Source organism: Chelonoidis abingdonii, chromosome 22 (assembly GCF_003597395.2).
Source record: "Chelonoidis abingdonii isolate Lonesome George chromosome 22, CheloAbing_2.0, whole genome shotgun sequence".
Taxonomy (NCBI): Eukaryota; Metazoa; Chordata; order Testudines; family Testudinidae; genus Chelonoidis; species Chelonoidis abingdonii.
In genome coordinates, this window is record NC_133790.1 from 32,098,674 (window position 1) to 32,123,968 (window position 25,295).

General features: G+C 49.9%; 1 protein-coding gene across 2 annotated transcripts in view; it reads right to left on the reverse strand.

Annotated features, from left to right (window-relative positions):
* Positions 1 to 904: 904 nt before the first annotated feature.
* Positions 905 to 25,295, reverse strand: part of ZMAT5 (zinc finger matrin-type 5) — a 26,570-nt gene continuing 2,179 nt past the window's right edge. The window contains exons 2-6 of one of the 2 annotated variants that reach the window (XM_032768282.2): positions 18,810 to 18,971; positions 15,469 to 15,531; positions 13,450 to 13,530; positions 6,578 to 6,680; positions 905 to 1,179 (exon numbers count right to left, since the gene is read on the reverse strand). In XM_032768282.2, the coding sequence (XP_032624173.1) occupies positions 1,050 to 1,179; positions 6,578 to 6,680; positions 13,450 to 13,530; positions 15,469 to 15,531; positions 18,810 to 18,936 (504 nt within the window). In that variant the 5' untranslated portion in view covers positions 18,937 to 18,971 and the 3' untranslated portion in view covers positions 905 to 1,049. The remainder of the gene's footprint in view (positions 1,180 to 6,577; positions 6,681 to 13,449; positions 13,531 to 15,468; positions 15,532 to 18,809; positions 18,972 to 25,295) is intronic. The other variant, XM_032768283.2, reaches the window with a different exon arrangement.

Below are 25,295 nucleotides of genomic sequence, written 5' to 3' on the forward strand. Positions count from 1 at the left end.
CCAAAGTATGAGACAATAGTTGGCCGCAGACAGTCAGGAGCACAAGGAAGCGACGAGACAATACTGGACAGACAGCGGGCTCAGCACACCAGCTGCCTAATCGTACTCAAAATTGTTGTGGGCATCACAGCAAGTTGGCTCTTGTCTCTGTTCCACCAGTTCTCCTGGCACCATAGAGGGTCCCCGCCTAGACAGGATCTGAATTTTTATTGTAAAAAAAGATTTCTTGGGTGGGGGGGAATAAAACCTCTCCAGCCATTTTTGTCCTAAAGAATTAAACATGGGCAAAAGCCCAATTTTCTTCCCTTCACAGGTCACCATGGGAACTGGCTGCTGGAGTCCTGAAGACACTAAACAGCAAGAGAGGCAGGAATTAACACACTTTGCTCTCCCCGGCATATGGCTCTTAACAGTCCAGGCATTTCCAGTGCTGGAGAGCTCATTAGCCGAACAACTAGATTCTAGGCCCACCAGAGACCATTAAAAGACAAAAATCACTGTGAAAGCAGCACATGTTGCCTCATTAACGCCACTTTAACAACAGGTTTGTTGGCTTGACCATCATCAGGAATCTGCCTCTAGTGCAGCCACATGACTGGGGCTTGCACAGACAGATAGAGCTGGCACTGTGCCTCAGAGGCCACAGGATGGGGCTCATGCTAATCTCCATTAGCAAAGGCCTTGCCCCCTCACCCCCAACTAAGGGGCAGGAAAACCCTGCTGCCTTGTGGACATTACCCTGCATGAAGTGCAGGGGATACACAGGCTGCGGTTATGATAGGTTAGTCAATTTCAGCAGAGAGAACAACTTCCAGGTGATCAACTCAACCCCTGGGCAGCTGGAAAAGAGCACAGTGGGGGAAATATCGGGTCCAGTAGGCCACACACCCAGACCAGCCACAACTGACTCAAGTGACTTTTATTCATTTAAAAAATATATATGAAGTAACACTGAACATATCCTACAGCAACCAGACTCCTTCTCTTCTCCATGAGGCATAACTCCACACATCTACCCCTTCTTCTTGCATCTCAGCCCCCTGCAGCCTTCATCCCCACTGGAGGTTGGGTAAGACTGGCCATCCTCCAGGGGGTGGAGCTTGAAGGGAAGGGGGAAGGTCCTGTATTGGAGGCCAGCCAGGGGGGTATTGAAAAACCAACATCTTCTCCGTCAGAGAACTGGGTGAGAGAAAGAAATAGCAGCATTAGGTCAGATCCAGCCAGGTTGAGTCATGGTGGTGCTCCTTCTGCCCCTCTCCCCCGTTATCAGCCTAGTTTTTCCAACAGCCACTAGACCTGCCCTGCCCACCCCCCCCCACACACACAAGAAATGAACCTCCAGAAGTATTAGGGGCCATAGGGCTGTCTGGGAAGTTGGTAGAAATCTGATACTTGAGAGTCTTCAGCCAGACAGCAGCAGTTTGTGAACAAAATAAGCAGAGGGGCCGCAGGTAGCAAGTTACCACAAATCCCTCCAACCTTCTCTGACCGGCCTTTCCGAGGGAAACCCTGGGACTCTGGTCAGAGGGAGTGTGGGGAGAAGAGATGGCAGAGGGAAATGTTCTGCTAGGGAAGGGGGCCGGTGGGGAAATGGGAAGACAACAGAGGAATGCAAAACTGGGCCATTTTACAGCCAAGAGCACAGAATGAAAAAGCAGCATTTATCCCTCTAGACACTGCTTTACTGCTCTCCTAGTTCCAACCTCTACCCCATCTTCACAGCAATAATCCCGTGAAAGGATCTCTGTGCAAGCAGGGAGGAGCTGCTGAAACGACTGGGTACTTTGTGACAGGCCCCACTGCTGGGTGGGAGATCCCTTCCTGATCTAGCCACTGGGAAATTCACACCCCTTTCTCTGTTGGGTATCAATTAAGATCGCTGCAGACAAGCAAAGATGGGAAAAGTTAAGCCACCTAATCTGACCCACCCTTCCACCCACAGCTATACACTTCATTGCTAGAGCAGTTGCCACATGCCCCAGCCTTGACTCTTCCCCCTAGGCATGCCAGCCTCCAGCACTCCAGGGAGCTGGCTTCCCAAAGCTCTGCAGAGAAATGGGGGAGGGTGTGAAGCTGGTCTTGGATGTGTTGGCCCCAACCCCACATCACAACAGAGAGAGAGAGAGTCACCACCACAGCAGGTGGCATTTGGCTGTGCTTGCTGCTTGAATGGGTGAAAATCTGCAGTTAACACTAGCAGGCAGCCTCTCCGCCCAAAGCACAGCACTCCCATGCCAGAGGTAAACGCCTCTCTCGCTCTGGAGAGGATAATGAATCATTCTGCACATCAAGCGCCAAAGCCAGCCGAGGTGTCACTCCATTACCTCCAGAACAGGGATGCACTTGGCCCTTTAAGTCTTCCATTGGCAGGGAACCTGCCCCCTTTCCAGCAACTCCTCAGTGCAGAAGAATAATTCATTTGTTCTCCAGCACAAGTCCTGACAGCCGCTTTCACTGATTCTCAGGGGCTTCTACCTCTGATCCTCACACATCTCTTTTTAATTGTTATGCCAGAATGAATGTAATCAAGCTCCTGTACATAATAGTGCTTATCCAGAGACTAACGGAGCCCAGATCAAATGCTGGAATTGACTATAAACGTTTAGTGCATTACCTTCCGTCCGGTCTAAGTGAAACGATCATTCAGGGATGGTCTAGATAATACTTGGTTCTGCCATGAGTGCAGGGGACCAGACTAGAAGACCACATAAGGTCCCTTCCAGTCCTATGATTCTGTGATTCGGGCTAATGTTTCTATCCCCTTGGGGAAGCATCTTCTGGAGTTTGGATGACACTGCAGATGCTTTCAGCGTCTGGTGGTAACATTGGTATTTCTGCATTTAGGCTTTATCTACACACCAAAGCTGTTCCGTTTTAACTAGACCAGTATGGCTAATGCCATATGACCCCCTAGTGTGGATGCAGTTATACCAGTGTAAGGGTGCATACAGTGGTATAGCTATACCCATACAGGAAGGGGAATAAACTATAGCAGTATATGACCCCTTTATTACAGTGTAACCGCATCTACTCTGGAGCCTGTACTGATCTAACTATAGTGGTTAAAGAATCACCGACCTAACCAAAATGATTCTCCTGGTCCAAGAACTTTGTGGGAGGCCAGCAGGCCTTCTGGAAAGGAAGGGTGGCTTAGTGGTTAGGGTGCCAGACTAGAACTTGGGGAATATAGGTTCTATTCTCTAAGAACTTGGGCAAGTCACTTAGCCTCGCTGTGCCTCAGTTTCCCTATCTGTACAGTGGTGATATTACAAGGGTGTTGGGAAGATAACTACATGCTGATGGGGGCCATATACGTACCTTAGATACAATTATTCATGGATTTCCTTCCGCCTCAGCCTACATATCCAAAGAATGGCAGAGAACTGCATGACTCAGGCAATAAGGATCAGGCGGGAGCCTCTTGTATAAATGTCATTTCAAAGCCAGCCAGAAGGGAATGGGGGGCTGTTTGGGGGGATTATGTGAGACAAGCTGGTGGATCTCCAGTCATTTCCTGCAAGATCGGAGTCCCACAGTGTTACCTCAGCCAAGAGGACACAGAGCGAATGGAGACAGAAGCTCAACTCCCCTTTGCCACCCCCAGGCCCTGGTCTGAGGCACATCGGCAGGGAACGCTGGAGCTGCTCAGACCATTCAGGACCATGCTGCCCCCAAGAGCTTTTCCATCATCCCCCAAGCTGCCCTCCCTGGTAGCTGAGATGGAAATGGCCCATAGGATCCCCTAGTCCCATCTCTTTGCCAATGCAGACTGCTCCCCACAGCACTTTCTCTACAGTTTAGTCTCATTTTAAAGAGCCGGATGGCCTTTATGGACACCAGCAGCCACACAAAGTACTAGCTAAATGAAGCAGGCACTGGAGGGCATGTGGTTCAAGTCCACATACCCATCACTGCACTGTCCGACCCTTTCAGAGAATGGGTCATCTCTCTGGAAGTTTCATAGAGTTTAAGGCCAGAATAGTCTGACATCCTACGTGGCCCAGGCCATTACATCTCACCCAGATACCCCTACACTGAACCTAACGACTTGAGTTAAACCAAAGCATTTCAGTCCACAGGCAGAGAACACGCGAGACCGAGGCCCCAGCAACAGCAGGGAATTGATGAAGTGAGACATGGCCAGATGATTCCAGTTAGTGCTCCACGCTCCATGTTGCAGAGGAAGGAGAAAGACCCTTCCCAGGATAAGGCAGGGAAATGGGCTACTTGCCCCCTGCTGCCAATGTTCTCAGCACTGTCTGCAGCCACCGACCCATTAGCTGGGTGCGTCAACGCCCTGGAAAGCATCTCACAGTGGAAAGTGAAGGCTCCTTCCCAGACAAAACAGAACACACGGTTGCTCAGGACAGCAGAATAGCAAGGGCTGCTGAGTCTCCTGTGGCTGTTTGTGTGGGTGAATGTAGCTGGTAGGGATAGACATTTACCATGTCTGTCTAAGGTGACGCTCTTACATGAATGACATTCAGCTCCTGGCTGGCAGATGCACCAGCAGCATCTACCAGAGCAAAGAGGAGCTTAGCAAATAAAACACCAGCATCCTGTGCCTCCTGCCTGCTTCTAATGACCAGGGAGACAGGTGCTGGTTCGTGGCCCTTCCACTTGGTACTGCACGAATCCCTGAACAGGACAAACACAAGGGGCAACCGCACTGCATGGATGCCAAAGTTATTCATTGCAAGCAGGTTCTGCTGCAGGGCTAAGAGCAGCCAAGCGGACAGATGGGATAAAAGGAAAGCAGCACATCTAGAAACATTCCAGAAGGAAGATCCTGTCCAGACCAATGCGGAAGGGACAAGAGTAAACAGAAAAGAACAAAAGAGCGATCTGGCACCTGACCAAGCAACAGCCAATTAAGCCTGCGGCACAGTCAGGTGAGCAAGACAACAGGCAATGCCAAGCTATCAGAATGCCACTGGGAGGGGCTGGTTCCATTCCACTGCTGGCAAACCAGAAGGCAGGAGCTGTGCAGGGAGGACAAGCAGAGGGCAGAGAAGCTGTCACCGAGCCCGGCTCAGCAGTCTGTCCACGGAACTCGGGTTGTTAATGACACACAGCACTTCAGTGGCATTTTCCACCCAGAGATCTCCAAGCACTTTGCAAAGGGGATGGAAATATCACTACCTCACATTAGATAGGGAAACTGAGGCAGAGAGAGAGCAAGGCTGAGACTTTTCAAAGCCTTGAGTGTGTAAGGGGACTGTTGGCCTTTACTAAAACTCAGTGGGGTGTTTTGGTTGGTTAGCTCCCTGTACCAAAAGAAAGGGGAAGGGTTGATGGGAAATCAGGATCCTGAGACTGACAGTCCCCAGGAACAATGGGGAAAGGCCAGTGCTCCAGGGCAGCTTGATTGACAGGGTGGGCAGGCTAATGAGGGATTCAGGAGGCCAGGGTCCCGTCCTCTGTGTGAGCTGGAATTGCCTGCAACAGAGTGGGAGCAGGTCAGTGCTGGGAGCAGAGTCATAGCAACAAGAGCCATAGAAAAAGTCCAGAGAGCAGATCCATGCTGGGAGGAGAGTTGCAGGAGCCAGAGGGGCCAGAGAAGCAGCCCAAGAGGGCTGGAGTTGGGGCTGGAGCCAGGTGCAGTGAGCAGCTGGGAAAGCGAGGGGGACCCTGGGCAGAGGGCTCAGTGCAGGGAGATGCCCCCAGCCAAGAGGCCTTGCAGGCCAGGCCTGGAGGGAGATCATAACCCCAAAGGGGGGGGTCGACGCTGGGAAGAGGGTCCTGCCACCTAGAGCCTGAGGGCATGTGGCCATCGCCAGGGCAAGTGTCCCTGCAGCACAGCCAGGACCTGGGAGGGAGGCTTGGAACATGTGAGTGACAGACTGTCAACTTCCCTTACACTCCACAGACTGTCCCTGTGCCACACAGTGGGGTTACATGTTTTCCTTTAGCCTTTCCCATTTTTAACATTTTTTAATTGGTTGCTGTTTCATAAATTGTATTTGCTTGAACTGTATGTAATGAGCAGTGGGTCAGGGAAGTGTCCAGAGTGCAAACAGCACCCTGGAGTGGGGACACCCTAGCCAATGCCCTAGGTGACCACAAGATGGGGAGTTGAGCCCCCCAGGAACCCTGGGCCCAGGCTTGTTGGGGTTACGAGGACTCTGCCATACAGGAGAGTGGAAGGGGAGCCCTTGGGGGCAGGGAGGCCTCTGGGTAAAGGGAGTGGGAACGAGGACTCAGATCCTTTCGCTAGCCCACTTCACCAGGGCAGTGTATAAGCCAGGAAAGGTCCCTACAATAGCAGGACCCACCCCAGTTCACAAGTGCATGCAACCCTGATCTGTGCGGGCAAGTCCAGATTTGCACAAGTGGGTAGATATGACATACACACCCAGCGCATGTGCATAACTTTCAAACCCAGGCTTTAAGTGACTTGCCCAAAGGGTCACAGCAACTCACCAGCGGGGTGTCCCGATTCCCAGCTCCCACAATCAATCCACTAGCTTAGACTCTGCTCTGACTAACCTCCAACATCTTTAAGATTCAAGGAGGGTGGGGTGAAGAACAGGACCATCTCCTGACTGGGGTGGAGGGAGCTGCCAGCCTCACATACCTGTTGCTCTGAGCCAAGCTCACCCTCTTTTCTCTCTTCTCCAGCCAGTCCTCTGCTGTGCCAACTGGGACCTCTGCTCCTTCCTCCTTTGATCTCCTTTCCTCTGTTTGGGGGAGAGAAGGTAAAGAGGGCCCTGTCAGAGCGCCAGCCCTGTAATCCTGCAACACTTTCCCTGCAGCGAGTCAATAGTTTCTCCAATGCAATCCGATCCCTCCTCCCCTGCTGGCCACCAGCATCTGGAAGCTTGGCTTCGTCAGGGCCAGGAGCATCCATTGGCAGACACATGCCCAGCTAGTCAGAGAGACTGACAGCCTCTGGATCTGGGAGGGTGTCAGCTTCCTCTCCTGCAGCACTTAGCCTCTGCTGGCCCGCAGCCCTGAAAGATTTCCAAGGACCTGTCCGTCTGATTGGCAGGGAAGTAACCAGACACCTCAGCCCTGCCTAGCTGGCTGCAATAGGAGCATTTGTATCAATCGATGCAGATAGCAAGTTGCAGGAGTGTGAAAGATTCAGAATGTGTGTGTGTCTCAGACAGACACCCACACACAGGGTCTCTGCTGGAAGATAACGGGAACACTGCCAGGGTTTTTCTTGGGGCATTTGCTGCTCAACACATCACAGTCTCAAACACTTAGGGGGCAGGCCAGAGCCAGAGGGATTGCTGGATCAATGGTCAGTGTAGTTCAGCAGCCGGTCTCTGACCAAGGCCAACAGCAGATATTTCAGAGCATAGCACAATGAGGGGTGAGGAGGCGGGTACAGCTAACCTTCCTTAACCTCTGCTCAGCCAGCCAAGGAGAGGAGGGCGTGAAAGTAACGGTCACCTTTGCACTTTCTTGATCCCTTGGGCTGTCAAGAGCCTGTTCAGCCCCGGCATAAGAGAGCAGCTTGAAGATTGCTCTGGCTTACCCCATCTGGTAATAGCTCCCTAGGCACTGTTCTGCCAGCAAGAGGTAGCCAGAGAGCAATGGCATCCAGTTACACCCTTTCCCTGTGCCCAGAGAGAGTGTAGTACGGAGCCAGCTAGCATGGCTCTGAGAATGCCCCACGCTGGGGGAATTCCCAGCTGCCCCATTAGGGCAGCTTTGTGCCCCCAGAACAGCATGAAGGGGCCATGGCATGGGCCAGGGTCTAGCCCTCTGTGCTGACATTAACAACACAATCACATCCTGACAGCAGGCAAGGCAGAGACAACCTGCTAGAGGCTCACGCTCCGGGCGTCTGCAGCCTAGGTTCAAGTTCCCAGACGATGGAACTGGGACTGCAGCTTTAAACACTCTGAAATTAACAAAAGGAAACCAAACATCAAGTCCTGTCTCGCCTTTCTGGCAGTGGCCAGTAGTGTCTCTTGTGGTACAGAAGCACCAGGACTAGGTTACAATGGATATAAAGGACACACAGAAAGACCCTTGGAGAGCCCTAGGTCCCTGACACAAACAGCCTGTGCCGCCCCGTGGCCGCTTCCACAAGGTGTCTGCTCAGCATCAAGACATCATATGTCAGGCTTTTAAGCAAAATATTATACATTTCCAGACAGAGTGTGAAATTAATATCACTCCAGCAGAGTGAAGGATCGCTCCATCCTAACGGTGGCAACCAATTATTCATCTGCTTGGTGAATTTTAATGAGGACAATGTGCTACACAGTGAGCAACTGGAGATGGATAATTTCCCATACCTGAAATTCGCAGCCTTTGCTAAGGAGGGTTGGTTTGATCCCACTGGCTGCATGTCACTCTAAATGCAGCGATGAGGATCTTTGCTGGAGAGCTCTGTTCTTCTGCTGTTCTCCTCGGAGAGTGGAGAAGGATCCCCCGTTTAGAATGGCCACCCAACATGGTCCCAAACCAAAGACTTGATCAGAAGGGGTGCACAGGGGAGGTAGGAATGATAGTCCAGTGGACAGGGCACTGGACTGGGGCTCAGGAGCCCTGCATTCAGTTCCTGGCTCAGCCAAGGACACACCAGACATCTATGGGTTAGTCCTTTAGTTTCAGTTTCCCCATCTGCAGAATGGGTATAACACTTCCTACTGGGATGAATCTACCAGTGATTGTGAAGAGCGTGGCTACGTGGTGATGAGGGTCACAGAAGTACTTAGACAGGCTTCTCTCCTTGTAGTGGGATTGCCTTTCTACCCCACTTCTTCCATTCAACAATGCTTTTCAGAGCAGCCAAGAGAGTGGCCTCTGTCAAAGCTACTCTACTATTCAGACAGCAGGGGGCACTCATGGAATAAACTGCCCCAAAGCATCTCCATGACTTCAGCTCTGCTGAGACAGAATGGGAGGAGGTGGGACTCTGCAGATCCATGAAGTCAGAGTCTGCTCTCCATTACCCCACAATAAATCCAGAGGAACTCACTCGCTCCTCCAGATCTACACTGGTTTAAGTGAGATGAGACTCTGGCCCCTGGTGTCCACATTAAAACATCCAGCTAGCTACATGTTCAACAGTATGAATTTCTGCGCCAAGATGCTCCGATCCTCAGACACCCACATACAGGCAGCGGGCATCAGACACGTTTAGCTCTATCCTGCTCTCTGCATACCTATTGCAAGCCTCTAAACCAGCTTTCCTCTGCAACATTTCCCTCCCCAATCCTGTCTCGCCTGGGACGATCCCAGGTGCCAGTGCATTTGGGACACTCCCAAGAATTGGGATGGATTTGCCAGAATCTACAGTTTAAGCTTGAGAGGCAAGGTTCTGAGCCCATCTGCTTCAGTGATAAAAATACATGTACCAAGTACACAGCGAAGCAGACAGTGGGAATGGTAGCAAGACTGGGGAGTTCCGTTCAAAGCCTAACGACAACCAATTAAACAGTGGCTGTAGTGAGTAAAATGCCTCTCTAACGACGCTGTGAGGGGATTCCAGATTAAGCTTCTCTCCCCGTGGGGCTCCAGAACAGGTTTGTTCAATTGGGGGAAGGGGGAGAATATAGCTTTCTATCAGTTTTTGACTCGCACCGTGACAGTGTGCAAAGCTCATCTGGGATCGGAGAGTCAGGCTGGGTTCTCTTGGCATCTGACATCAGCATCCGTTACAAAGAGAGATGAGCCAGAACCAAATCTTCAGAGCAGAGCAGCTCAATGCATCCTGAGCAAGTTGAGATCCAGATCTGAACTTTGCGCCGCCCTCTGGTTAGGAAGCTTCTGCAACCAGAACTTCTCTGGCTTCTCTGCAGTACTGCATGAATCTGAAGGGACTCCAGCTCTCTTCCACATCTGTATGGGCTTGCCAGGGCCGATGAGAGAGATTGGGGCGGATCAGTACTATGATCATGAGGGACGCAACGCAGCAAGGAGCCCGTAAATGTGTGTAAAGAAGATGCCAATTTTACAGTCACTTTTCCTGACCATAACTGCACTTAAGACAACAACCCTCACATGTCTCACTGCTGAAAGACACAGCAGACCCAGCCAGCAAATGCTCTGAGGCAGACAGTTGGGACACTGCTCCCCAACCTACTACAGAGGGAAACTGTTGCTCCAGGACACGCACATTGGAGTGGCAGCAGAGGCAGCTAAAACCAAACTGGGCTTGATGCCTAAGCCACTGTAAAGCAACGAATGGTAAAGAAAAGCTCCTACTTTACCCTCAGATGTGACACAAAAACATGGGACACCTACCTCAATTAAAAGGCACCAATTAAAATAAATATTTCCTTTGACTGTAACACAATACATTAAAACCAGTGGAACTCACTGCCACAAGGTTATCGAAGCATTTAACTGGATTCAAGAAAGGATTTGATATTCATATGGCTAGTAAGAGCACACATAGACATACCAGACAAGCTCTCGTACTTCAAGGTGTAAGCCAACCACTAACAGGGCTAGGAGGAAACATCCTGTAGGGGCAGGCTGTTCCATAACTTTTCTTTATGGGGTTTCTTGCACCTTCTTCTGAAGTATCTGCCACTGTTGGAGATGGGCGGCTGAGCTAGATGGGCCTCGGCACTCATCTAGTCTGGCAATTCCTATGTCCTATACGCAACACACAAAAGGGAATTAGAGCTGGGCTGCTCGAAGAACCCTGTCAAAGGTTGATTTCTGTCCCTCCCTTGACTCCATCTGAGGCACAGAGCAGCCACCAGCAGCAAGTTAATAACTTCTGCAAGTGATGGGTTCTGGGACAGCTGCAAAGAAGAGACCCACCCCACCTGGCAACTGTTTGCTGCTCCCAGCCCTTGTAACTGTGGCTCAGCCCTAACAATCCGCTGCATCCTGTAGCCAGACCCTCCTATCGCAATCCCACAAGCTAAGCACGGGCAGCTCAGCAGTCGGATGGGAGACCTCCAAGGACCAGGCAGTGGGGCTGGTAAACTAGTAAGTGGCACTATCCCCTGTGAGTCAAGATCGCTGGTCCATCAAGTTCTGAGTCACATCTCCAGCAGTGGCCTGTGGTGCCTCTTGTGGGACAGAAGCACCAGAACTAGGTTAAAATGGATGTAAAGGGAATTCTTTACTGGGACAGATATACAGACCCTGTGGAGCTCTCTAGCTCCCTGACAAACACAGCCTTGTGCTACCGAGTGCCACCACGCAGGGCCTCCCTAAATCCTGGCCTGGCCTGAGCATGCTGTACCTCTTGCCTGGCCTCCGCACTCCTGCAAGGCACTGCGGACTACTCCACATAGCTGATACACTTGGCTAATTGCAGTCTGTTCCTGCCTGACCCCTAGCCTTAACACCATTTTACCCAGTCTCTGTGAAACTCTCCTGGCGTCTGGTTCCATTTTACAAGCCCAGCTACAGTATCTGACCCTAATGTCCCACGCCTGACTGCATGCTGTGCAGCGCCACCTTGTGCCAGCTGTGCTCTCCGGCCATTCATGTGATCCAGATTTTCCATGTTACCGATCCCACCTCCCTTCCACTGTGCCCTTCATTCACAGCCTTAAAAACCATCTCCAGAAATTCCCAGTCAGCCTCTGTCAGGCTAAACCACCCTGGGACTCTCATCACAGCACAAACCAGCTCACACGGCCAGCCTTTACTCACAGAGGATTTCCATGGACATGACTGAGACTGCTCCCAGGAGCCAGGTGAGCATAGCCCTGAAGCCAGCGCTGTAATTCAAGCGTTAGGTCTGTAAAGCCAAGGGCCCCCTGGCCAGTCAGTTCAATGCCCCACGTTCATCAATAACAAATGTACTTGGCACACAGCCCTGTCAGATCCTGCCCTCTCCCTGTGGCTCCACTCAGGACAGCTGTTGCCATGGGTGGAATGTGAACCGCCAGCTGGGGGAGGCTAGCCCCCAGCCCCACCCCTTCCGCCTGAGGCCCCACTCCTTCCACACGCCCCCGCTGGAGCCCAGAGCTCCCCCATCCTCACCTCGCAGCCACCAGTCCCTGCCCCAGGCTAGCCGCTCTAGCCCTGGAGTGCCGGGAGGGCCAGCGGCGTGGCCCCAGCCGGAGCCAGAGGCCTCCACACAGGGGGACTGGAGCTGCTGCCTGTGGCACGCAGAGCAGGAAGTGGGGAGAGGGCCTGGGGGCAGAGCATGAGCAGAGCCAAGTCTGACTGTTTGGGGAGGCACAGCCTCCCTCAGCCCATGGTACCCACCACCCATGGCGGTTGCTTCCCCTGCTATAAACAGCTTTAAATGGCTGGAGTTTTACAGGTTCTTCCAGTTTAACTGACTTCTGAACAGCCCCTCATAGGGCCTTACAGCAAAGAGAGGTCACCAAGAGGTTCCGCCCAGGGATGCAGGAGCAGAGAGAAAAGGAGGCGAGATGGTAAGATGGGCATTGCTTTTCTGTGTACGGTGCGAGAGACCACCATCACTGGCTATCTCCATCCCCCAGTGGAGGGATTTTTAGTGACTGCCAGCGCCAATCAGTGAGTGATTCGCAGAGAAGCCTCGGGGATGTGCAGCCTGACTCAGCAACAGCCAGGCCTCTCCCTCCCACTCTTTCAAATGTAGAGCAAAGGCTGGGGGTCCCAAGAGTCCCCACCGATTAGAAAACCTCCCCCCTCCCCCGCCAGCTTAAGGCTGTTCCCTGCTGGACTGCTATCAATGCGATATTCGACCTCTCCTGGAAGCCTGGGCAAGTGACTGGCTTGGAGGTGGTCAACAATGCTTGACCCTCGGGTTCTTAGTGTGGAGGTCATGATCCCCAGGAGGCGTTGCAGCTGCCTTCCCTTTCTTCAGGGCTGGATGGAAGGGGGATCATCAGGGATCACAGTATGGAAAAGCCATGGCCTCCCCCAGGACTGGCCAAGGGGAGCAGCCCTTCAGCATCTTCTTTCTAATCCCTTGCCCCATCCCAAGCTCCACTCCCCCAGAAGCAGAAACCCTGAATCCAGGTCCCTGTGCACGCCCCATAGAGGGCCCAGCTAACTCCAGACCAACCTTTCCCAGGGTTTGGAGAAGCAGTTTCCCTTTAATTGGGGGGAGGGGCTGGGGGAAAATCACAAAAGTCTGAGAGTTTGGGAGGATGTGATGCACTGGTTCTCCCTGCTGGTGACAACTCATATAGCTGGCTAACAAAGCCCTCTCCCAGCCATGCTGCAGAGAACCCACATGGCCCAGAACGCCACCTTCCCACGCCCACTACCGGGCTGTAGCTCTGAGCAGTAACACACACAGCTCTCTCCCTACGCCAGGAAATCAGGGAAAGAATCCATATAGGAAGTGGCCCCATTTCCAGTAATGTTACAGGTTCGGATGGTGAGGAGTGGCTGGGGGGCCAGCAGGATGGAGCTGCACTGATCATTCCATGCAGCTGCCCAGTCCCACAAGCTGTCTTTGCACAACTGCTCATCTGTGTCCCCTTGTGCCCCACCAACACTCTGCAGCCAGGGTTCACAGTCCTCACAAATCACTTGGCAGTTTCTTGTTCCAGTCTCCCTTCTCCCAATATTCACCTTGTACCTGTGCGTTCAGCTTCTCTAGATCCTCCTCAGTCATGTGAGAGAACCTGCAGTTGAACCCGAAGTCGCATTGCCCTGGAACAAGACACAAATGCAGGCAGATTAGAGCCAGGCTCACTCCAAAGAATAGAGGAACAGGCATGGTCTCCCCCATGCATCTGCACAAACAGCCTCCATCCTTCCCTTTTACACTCCTGGGGGAATTCTGCACCACTGCGCATGCACAGAATTCACATCTGCCGCAGATTTCTTTGCTTCTCTGCAGAAAATTGACTCTCTGACAGGGAAGCCACAAAAGCAGTCATGTGACCCTGCTGGGGATGCACTTGGCATAAACCAGGTAACTCGAGAATGGAAGGCCATGAGAGCCGACGCAGTCCTCTTGCTCTGAGCCATAGTGTACCAGCTCTCCTCCAGACTCCATGTTTGACCCCAGGCTGCCCTTGTTGGGAGGGGCTATTCCTACCCTACAGTTACTAGGCAGACTTGGCCCTGGGCGGGAAACTGGATGGTTACTAGGCAGACTCAGCCTTGGGTGGGGACAGTGTGAGTGATAGATAAGGTTGTAACATGTAACAGTTTTGGGTTCTAGCTGTTTGTTTGGTGCACTTGATCTGAGTCCTGCTTGGCTCCAGGCGTCTATTTGTGATCACAAATCAAGTTCGTTTACTTCTCCACCCTGGTGTGTGCCATTGGTTGCAAAGCACACCGGGCAACAAACCCAACCGTTGCCACCCTCAGGCACTGTGTGCCAGCAACCACTCTATCCAGCAGTATGTTTTGGGTGGCCAGGGCAGCCAGCAGAGAGGTAAATCACTGTGGGGCAGGGGCGGGACTGGGGAAGACCCAGCTGGTGGCTCCTATCCTGTGCCAGGCTCAGTTGCTAGTCTGGTTGGCATGGGGAGGATGGGACTTCCTCTTCCCCTACACAGCATCCAGATCAGAGTCAGACCCATCCCCAGATTTCTCTCCAGGCTGCAGGAAGCTCTGCAAACTCCCCCACACCCTGGACCCATCGTTCCTCAGCTGCAGGGGGAGGGATCTCTGTACAGGCAGCTGCTCCCCCAGCTGCCAAACCCTTGTGCATCCAGATTCCCTCATACCCAGACCGTCCCGCTGAGCCTCAAACCCCCCCCCCCCACACACACACACAGAACCCCCTGCCGAGCCCCACTCCCTCTGCACCTGGACCATCCCAACAAATCACCCAGATCTCCACCCCACTTAGCCCCAACCAGCCGCACCTGGATCCCCAACCTCACTGAGCCCCACACCACTAGCATCTGGACCCCCCTATACCCAGATCCCCCTGCCGAGCTCTATCCCCTCCCACACTCACACCCAGACACACACACACACTCCCACTGAGCTCCAACCACCTTCACCTAGACCATTACCGCTGCACCCACAACCCCCACAACAAACCCCTGTGCACTCAGATCTCCTCCGCACCTGGATCCCCCACTGAGCTGCCCACACCCAGATTGCCCCACACAAAACCCTCTCAACCCACACTTGGATCCTCCCACACTAACCATCCACACTTGGATGCTGCCTTGCTGAGCCTCCCTGTCCACACTTGGTGCACCTGGCACAGAGGAGCAGGACCCTGGGGTGTTTCTGAGGCAGGCACGGTCCCTGCGCTGTAGCAGGGTTGGGTGCAGCCTCACTGCTGAGTCCATGGGTCAGGGAGGAGCTGCACAGTGATCTCCCACCCCATGCAACCAGGGGCCCATGTTCCCCAATGCCAGGCTGGAGCCTCCACACTTATTTGACAAATAAAATGTGCAGAATTTTTAATTTTTTGGCACAGAATGTCCTCAGGAGTAAAACTTTTTTACCTGCGTATGCATATGGGGGTTCACACAAGCACACCCAGGAGCTCCATGCCATACTGTGTTAGGCACAACTTCCAGGCCAACCCAGAGCGGCGCTGACTTGGCTAACAGAGATTTTTTGAGCTAGCGCACCCTAGATAACACTGTATGGAAAGACACCATGCAGAAACCCAACCTGTTTGCAGAAATTTCCTGCAGGGCTTCTTGCTTTGCTCCTCCAGCAGGACAGCAGCAGCATCTGGGGAAGGAAAGGAATGAGAGAGATGGCAATGAATAGAGCCATCTCACCCAAAAAACATGCACACGTCACCACCCTTGCATAAGGGCCTGCATTTTCCTTGTCTGTAGGCTCCTCCCTTGCATCTCACTGGCTTTGGAAGATCTTGTTTTCTTTCTGCTACATGCTCCCTCTTCAGCCACAGAACAGAAAAACAAGCATGAGGCCAGAGCAAAGACAGTTTGTAACGCTCAAGGGACAGAGACAGACTCTGGTTCAAACTGGTGATAAGGGGGGTAAGGGGGATGGGAGGGGTGCGTGCAGCAGTTCTGGAAGCTGGGCCTCCAGCACCTCATCCTGTGCATCTAGGGGACACCACGGCAAAAGTGGCGTTTAGTGACTACTGAGGTTGTGCCCTGGAAACCCCTAGCAGTGAATGAGCCTGGAGAGCCAAGCTGAGAATATTAAAGGAACTGACACATGAAATTGCAAGCCCATTAGCAAGAATTTTTAATGAATCAGTAAACTAAGGGGTTGTTCCGTACGACTGGAGAATTGCTAACATAGTTCCTATTTTTAAGAAAGAGAAACAAAGTGACCGGGCAACTAGAGGCCCGTCAGTTTGACATCTGTAGTACGCAAGGTCTTGGAAAAATTTTGAAGGAGAAAATAGTTAAGGACATTGAAGTCAGTGGTAATTGGGACAAAATACAACATGGTTTTACAGAAGGTAGATCGTGCCAACCCAACCTGATCTCCTTCTTTGAGAGGGAGACAGATTTTTAGACAAAGGAAATGCCTCCTTCTTTGAGAGGGAGACAGATTTTTAGACAAAGGAAATGCACTGAATCTACTTTATCTCAATTTCAGTAAGGCATTTGATCTGGTTCCACATGGGGAATTATTAGCTAAATTGGAAAAGATGGGGATCAATATGAAAATTGAAAGGTGGATAAGGAACTGGTTAAAGGGGAGACTACAACGGGTCGTACTGAAAGGTGAACTGTCAGGCTGGAAGGAGGTTACTTGTGGAGCTCCTAAGGGATCGGTTTTGGGCCAATCTTATTTAATCTTTTATTACTGACCTTGGCACAAAAAAGTGGGAATGTGCTAATAACAGTTTGCAGATGAACACAAAGCTGGGGGGTATTGCTGAACACAGAGAAGACCGGGATATCCTACAAGGAAGATCTGGATGACCTTGTAATGGAGTAATAGTAATAGGATGAAATTTAACAGTGAAAATGCAAGGTTATGTATTTAGGGATTAATACAAGGATTTAGTTATAAATTGGGACACATCAGTTGGAAGTAACAGAGGAGGAGGAGGAAGACCGCGAGTATTGGTTGATCACAGAATGACTATGAACTGCCATGTGATACGGCTGTTAAAAGCTGATGCGGTTTTAGGATGCATCAGGCGAGTATTTCCAGCAAAAATAAGGAGGTGTTAGTACCACTGTACAAGGCACTGGTGAGACCTCACCTGGAATACTGTGTGCAGTTCGTCTCCTTGTTAAGAAGATGAATTCAACTGGAACAGGTCAGAGAAGGGCTACTAAGATGATCTGAGGAATGGAAAACCTGTCTTATGAAAGGAGACTCAAAGAGCTTGGCTTGTTTAGCCTAACCAAAAGAGGTTGAGGGGATATTAATTTGCACTTTATAATATAATCAGAGGGATAAATATTAGGGAGGGAGAGGAATTAATTAAGCTTAGGACCAATGTGGAGACAAGAACTAATGGGGTATAAACTGGACCTAAGAAGTTTAGACTTGAAATAGACAGGTTTAACCATTAGAGAGTGAGTTCTGGAACAGCCTTCCAAGGGGAGTAGTGGGGCAAAGACATATCCGGCTTAGACAGCTTGATAAGTTTATGGAGGGATAGGATAGCCTAATTTTGCAAATAATTTGCAATTGATCTTTGATTATCAGCATGGTAGTATGCCCACCGGTCTGTGATGGGATGTTAGATGGGGTGGGATCTGAGTTACTACAGAGAATTCTTCCTGGGTGCTAAGCTGGAGTCTTGCCCACATGCTCAGGGTTTAACTGATCACCATATTTGGGGTCAGGAAGGAATTTTCCTCCAGGGCAGATTGGCAGAGGCCCTGGAGGTTTTTCGCCTTCCTCTGCATCGTGGGGCATCAGTCACTTGCTGGAGGATTCTCTGCACCTTGAAGTCTTCAAACCACAATTTGAGGACTTCAATAACGCAGACACAGGTTAAAGGTTTGTTACTGAAGTGGATGGGTGAGATTCTGTGGCCTGCGTCGTGCAGGAGGTCAGACTAGATGATCATAATGGTCCCTTCTGACCTTAAAGTCTATGAGTCCTAGTAGAGGAAACTCCCTCAGATTTCAATGAAAACTGCAGCTGCTATATTCAGTCTGGAGACGGGAGTCCTTGCTAGCCAAAAGGAAGGTGACCCCTGTAAATCAAGGTTGCAGAGGGTCACTAGGACAGCAGCACAAGATACGCTTGGGAACGAACCAAGTGGTAAGGCTATTCAGCAGCTTGCCCTGGCAAGACCCCGTTGGTCCTTCCACGCTCAGCAACAGTCACCTAAACTTCCATAACCCAAACTGCACTAGGCAAACTTCCTGCCCAGCTTGAGCCCATCAGTGCCATGCTGTGCTCAATCTAGAAAGCCAGGCGATTCATCCGACTCAGGCAGTCTCTAACTCCTGGGCCATGGGAGCCCCAGCAAAGGCCGTGCGATTTCCCCAAGTCACAAGGCCATCTCCAGGGCTGCAGCTGCATCCTCCAGCACAATTCACACCCACGTCTGCCTCCTCTGTCCAAATGCTCAGTAACACCCTCCCTCAGGGCTGCAGAACCTCCATGCAAATAAAACAGCACCTCTTCTCCCCATCACACATCCCTGCCTCCCGCAGCTCCCAATTCAGTTCACAGTAGTCCTCTGGGGTTTCACAAGCCACCTAACTAATTCCAGCACACTCTCTATACCCCTCATGCAGCACATGCCTCCTCTCCCAGCCTCACTATTGTTGATGCAAGAAGTTTCTCCTTTGCACTTTCACCATCTGGAGCAGACTTCCTGGTTCTTTCCATCTCATTTCAAATCTCACCAGACACCCAGGATTCTTCGCAGTGTGATACTGCTGCCTCGGAAATAATTTGGCAGCCAAACCACCAAGTCTAGGAGGTGTCCTTGACACACTGGGGTTAATGATGCTGGATACACATTACTGATGCTGATCCAGCCTCATTTACTAACCACCTTTCATGACCACCCTCCTGGGAGAAGGTTCAACTCGGCTGGCAGGACCCACCTCGGAACAGGTCATACCAGGCCTTCTTGGCCCTCAGGTGCTGCACCCCGTTCAGGTGCTTCTTCCTGTTGTGAAGATTGTCTTGAAAGGATCGGTCACAGTAGTCACAGAAATACCTCTTCCCCATTGATCCTCCGTTGGGCAAAGCGGGGTCAGTGCTGCCTGGAAAACAGCATCGGCCAGAGGTCAGCACCAGGCAGTATTCATTCCCAGGGAATCCCTTACACCTCCTGCTCCCAAAGGACAAGGATGTGCATCCTCTGAGGTGTACACTTGAGAGGGAGAGAGAGGAAGGGGTGAGACAGGCTAATTTAAACTACTGCCCCTCCCCCCAAGACATGGCAGCTCTAAGTCTAGTGGCCTTGTGGCTAATGCTCAGCACTGCTGCAGGGAGGCTTCCATTCCCTAAGCAGAGGGAGGCAGCTAAACACACCTCCTCCGCAGGGCTGTAACCAGGGCAGGGTGAGCAGGGCAACCACCAAGGTGCAAAGCTGCAGGGGCAGAAAAATAACTAACAAAACCCAGTAGGGGGACCAAACATGCTTGCTCGCCCTGGGCGCTAAAATGCCTCCTCACAGCACTGCTCCTACCCTTAGGGTTCTCTGCTGTGAGAAGTACAGATCGTCCAAGCAGCGATGCCAGAGAACCTCCGCAAGCTGCCCAGCAGCCCCTCTGTGGTGAAGCGGTTACCCCTGGGGAGCTGGGATGATCTCAGGAATTAGCCACCCTGGATGATAAAGTGATGGTACTGCCTAATCCAATGCTGATCTAGCTAGAGTTTAATGCTGCCTTACAATGTGCAGGATTAGCCTCTCCCCTCTTTTTTTCCTCCTTCCAGCCCACAAATTTATCCCTCCAAATGATTCCTAGACCTTCAGAAGTTGAAGCAAGAGGGATTCTCCCTTCCACTGCACCCCCTGTATAGCTGTCCTGGCAGCAAATAAGGATCATAACTAGCCAGCTGGGAGAGAATTCCCCTGGCACAGACACTGCACTGAAACACCACACGTTACCTGATGGTGCCCAGCGTGGCACGGGAGAAAGGCTGGTGGAGGGCAGAGGCATGTCACATGAGTCTCCATAGCACTGAGCACTACAGAGATTTTGTGCTATGGTCTATGCAGGATCCAGGAACTGACTACTCTAATTTATGCAGGGGCCATGTTAGCCCCCAGAGCAGGTCAAATGGGCAAAGATGGCTTAAACCACCTGTGCCCCATCGCCCACTGGACTGTGCCTGCTGGAACCACAGTACAGAATCTCAGCCAGTAGCAGCTGTACACTCCCTCCCCTGGAACATGATGGACACCCTACAGATAGGTAGACAGACTCTGAAAATGCCTACACAGCTTCACAAACTTGATGACCAAGTCTCTGAAAAGCGTGGTTCAGAAATTAGCACAAGAAATAAAGACTTAAAAACAAAAGACAGCCAGGACCAGGGCCCCCAGGAGTTTCTCCAGAATCAGCAGAAACAATGCCATCAACAGGTGATCCCTTTAGCACCACTGCCCAGCCTTCCCTCAGAGCAGATCCTGCCAAGCCTTCATGTCAGCCAGCTACAGGGACACCTCAAGGGCAAAACAAATCACTGCTACAAAGTCAATCTAGCAGCCTCCCAGAGCCTGAGAAAGGAGTCCTGTCTGTTCCATTCGCTTCCAGTGCAAGATTCCTCAATGCTTGTGCCAGCCACTGCACAGATACAGGAGACTGGAGGAATCACACGCCAATAAATCCCCACCTTGAGGCACTGAATATAAATGTCTCCTTTGTTCTCTGGGAACATGATGAATGGTAAAATACTTGGATAAGAATAAGCCAGATGGGGTTGCGCTCTCTCTCTCTCTCACATGTTCTGATTACCCTACTGGAAAACCAACTATGTTATCCAGAATGATGGCTAAGTCTAGCTCTTGCTAGTAAAGTGCTACCATAGCTTGCATGGTCAGGAGTTTCAATCCTGGTGAGCTCTTATGATCTGCAAGGGTGATGCCTGAAGCTCTGCTCTGCAGTCCTGGAAGACACAGCCCATCTGCAGTTAATCAGCATTTACCTACCATTTGTCACCTTCTTCTACCACACTTTTGTAGCCAACTGTGGAATCTGGCACTAGGCATATCTCAGCAGCCAGACACCTTTGGGGATCTGCAGGGGAAAGTTCTTACAACTTTCCACCACATAAAGGGTCACTCAGGGATTTTATTGTTGTTTTTAAGTTTCTATGTTCAAAGCCCTCTGACATCTGATTCCATGGGATATGCCAGCAGCTGACATTAACCCAAACTCTAGATTTCAGCCACCTGCTTCTGCAGTCTACTTTCACTCCAATTTCTGCAAAACCAGATCTCAGATCAGGGGAAATGAGCTTGAGTTCTGTAATGGATCCACACACAAAATATCCATGGAGTTCAGCGTGAATTTCATGTCCAGAAAACGTTACAGCATCAGACCCTGAGAAAATTAATTTAAATCTTTACTTTTCTTTATTTGCATTTTTCATCATTCTGGCCCCATAACTGCAGAAACTAATTCCCAAAATAAACAGCAGCAGCAAAGAGTGAGAAGTCTTGTAGATTTCAGCAAATGCTACTTTCTACAAACCATACATCCCTTGTGGTACTGGCTCCTGCATTCTTGTAGCAAGTCAGACTATGGGGAAAAAATGTAATAAAGCTCTATTAGAGGGTCACCGGATACTCGATAATAATGGGGCGGGTGGGGGACACAAAATTTTTTTTATAAGGAATAAAAGCAATAAATATTTTCATCTTCTTCACAAAATTTCAATTATAACAGTTATTTGTTTGGATTTTAACAATCCTCTGCAGTGCTGCAATCCAGACACTCCAGCACAGGGCTAGTGCCTGGAAATCAAAGTGAAAACGACTAGAACCAAAAGTGATATTGACTAACCTATTTCTGCTCTCCCTACTGAATGAAGCACAAAACGAACAGCATTATTGTTTAAAAGTACAAATAGATTTTTTTTAAATAATTCCCTCAGTTTTAATAATCTTGGTTGTTATTAATAACAAGAGTAAAAATTCTGCTTAATATTTTTTTAACCTGCCTTTTCTCCTTTAATGTAATATTTGCAATTGGATCCATGCAAAGTAGACCCCTGGGTCTCTGTGGAGCCACCACACCAACATCAAGAAGCCTGTACAGGTGCAGAGGTCCATCTGCCTTAAACCCATCTTAAAATAATATTGTTCCAGTTTAAAATCTTTTCAGAGCAACCTTTTCAAAAAGCAATAACACAATCCAATGAGTGCAGTGCTTGGCGTACCCACATGGGCTGAGTGGTTGAAAAGATCCAAGATACACTGCATAATCTCACACCCTTCCTCTCTAAGGAGCCTTTCACTGATTTAATTTACAAGTGCATGCAATCCAGGGAGAGGGAAGGAGATGCAGAAGAGAACACGTCTGATTTGTTTTCATCTGGGTGTAACTGATTTTTTTCGTACTGGACTCCGAAAATTGCTTCTGGGCCTCTCTCTCAATTTCCTGCTTCCTCATAATCCAGGCTTAGGGCCATTTCAGTCACCCTGGGTAGGGTATCTAGGCAGATGTGCAGTCAATTAAAGCCAAGTGTCAAGCTTATGAGACCCAGTTCCCAATTTAAATATGCTCAGTGACAAGTGAAACCAGTGGAGTCTGCCAGCATTTCTCCATGCTGAAAAGAGAACAAATTCTGATCTCATTTACACCAGTGTAAATCCAGAATAACTCCACCAATTTCACTGAATTTAGTCAGGAGTCATGCCAGCATAACTGTGATCAAAATCCAGCCAAGTGGGAATAGTTTATAGGCTTATTAGGAAGATTGCGTTAAGCAGAAGTGATGCTCAGCAGTTACCGCTGAAAAACTGCAGCTGAGTTTTCAAAGCCACCTAAAAGATAGGTGTACCTAATTCCCATTATAATTAATGAGAACTGAGTGTCCAAACTTCTGGGCCAACTTTCCAGCTTTTCTCCATGTCTCTGACACAGAGAGAGGCCTTGGTCCTGTCCCTGCCAGCAGGTATATGGGATCTTGGAGAGCAATTACCATACAGGTGGGGTGCAAAATAAACTTTATTAAGAAAATGCAAAAAAACAGGGAAAATTCAATAGTGAGGGGTATGGGGTTTAAGGTAGACAATTGGGGAGGGGTTTCTTTTAGCAAATAGTATAGGGGGTTTCAACAGTGGGGCACAATACAGTTGGTAACCAATTAACATCCAAGATGTAGCCATAACCCTTGATAGAGAGGACTATGAAAAAAAACTTATGTTGTGGCCTGGTGCTGCTCTACTTTAATCACGGTGGAAATTCTGCGCATTGACTTAGTGTCAGCAGAGGGGGTGAAAGTTGTCTGGGAACTGGAATTCCTCAAAGAAATGTCTTTCCATTTGCCTTCTGCTTATTTATATCAAAATGGTTCATTTTAATCATAATGGGATGCAGTTACACATTATCCCATCAATTAACCTCAGTGGAGACAGAGGTAAATCTGGGTTTAGAAGCATGTGCGGTGAGGGGTATCTGGACTGCATTCAAGCAAACTTAAAGGGGAGGGAAAAATTCCCTTTAAACCTCACTCTCTCCAGGTTTCTATTTAATAGTGTATGTAAATTGGAATTTTAAAAATTTCTTAAAAACTTGACATTTTCTCCTGTGGTTCAGTCACAGTCAGCCACCCAGAAATGGGTCCTGGCTGCAGAGCCATTGCTTTCCTGATCTGGTATCACACGCTTCTGCTAAGATCAGTTGAGGTTTTTGTGTGGACCTGTCTGTTACAGCTATCCCCTATTCCATTTTGTCTCTTACAGCTGTCCCCATACTCCATTTTGTTTTTGTGTCTACTGTGCGCTCCCCTCCCTGGCTGTTAAGTTGTTTACCAGGGCCCACTGCCCTTTCAAAGGGAGGGCCTTAAAGTTGTTTACCGGAAGAGCCATTCGCCCTTCTCAAAAGGATGGCCACTTGTGCTATAGTGGACACTGCCCTTTTTTCAAAGGGTTGTCCTGTTATCGACTTTGTTAAACCTGTGCTTCCGGTGTAGGGGGATGGACAATGTCCGCCTGCAGGCAAGCAATTGAGTGTTCTTTAAGGTCTGGCATGATGTGGTTCAGTAGCCTCATGTGGCTTTTGTAGTCACCTACTGCACAGGACTCTGCCCAGACATGTCTCTGTGACTATCACCTGATTCTTTTTTTTTTCTCTTTCCCTGCATTTGGCCAATTTCGAAGAGTCTCGGTGGTGAGATCGCCTTTAAGTTCCTTAAAACCAGACATTTTTTGATCAGACCGTTTAGCAAAAGGAACGTGGAATTCCTGGCATTGCTGCCTGGATCTGATCAGCAGGGTTCCTGGGGTCTGGTCTCTGCTCTCGTTTATTTTTGAGCGTACCCCGTTTGTGAACCCCTCCCCACGAAGAACGAATTTGCTGCTGAAAGATCTCTGATTAATTGAGACCGTACGCTAGCCTTCTAATGATCTTGCTGCTTTTTAGCCTCTGCTGCTTCCTTTGGGGCTGGTAAGAATCCCTCTGTGAAATCTCTGTACTTTATTTTATTCCTGCTGGCTCTGTCTCCCAGTACTCAAGACTTAAAGCAAACTTGGTCTGTGCCTTAAAACCTCTCTAAACTATCCGCAGCCACTTTGCTGCTAAAAATAAGTTTGTGCGCTGGCTAAGCCTCTGCTCCTGTGGGCTTTGCCTCGGGCTGCTCTGCTTCCAGCTGTATCCATCTGCTGCAGCCACCTCCTTGGCTTTCTTAAAGCTGGATCATGGACATATATCCCACTCTGCCCTCTGTAAACTTCCCCATAACATAAGGTGCAACTATAGAATTAGGTTCTTAGCTAGATAAGTTGTATTTCATTTTGGCATAGCTGTGGTTTAAGTTAGGTTTAGAGATGTTTGTATTGTGGCTCTGTAGTTAGGTTTAAAAAATGTTGCATGGAGTTGCTATTTGTGTAGTCCTTGGTTAAGTTAGATCATAGATAAAATTTTGCTGTGTTCTGTATAGTTGTGGTTAAGTCTGTCTCCTGCTTTACATTACTTTTGTGGACGAGATGCGAGCCTGCCGCCCGATACGAGGGCGACACCCCCCGAGCTCTCAGTCACCGATACGCCCTCAGCCTCTCTGCTGTCTAAACCTGCACCCTGCCTGCTCTCTCTGCTGTTTAAAACTGCAGCCTGCCTGCTTTCTCTGTCTCCTGACGCTCTCTCTTCCTTTTCTTTTTAATCCTTCCCTCCACACCTCAATTGTATACTGATTGCCCAACCTCAATTGTATTACTGAAGTCTAGCATAAGACGGCCATTGGTTAGCCCTTTTTCTCTCTAAACACTCACATTTGTACTTATACCACTGTGACATTTTTACCCTAAAATTGGTTATTTACCACATTTTCGCCCATAACTGTTAGTTGGCTATATGCTGCTGTGACACACCTTTAACATAAAAATTGTTAGCTACCTGTTACATTTTATACTTCAC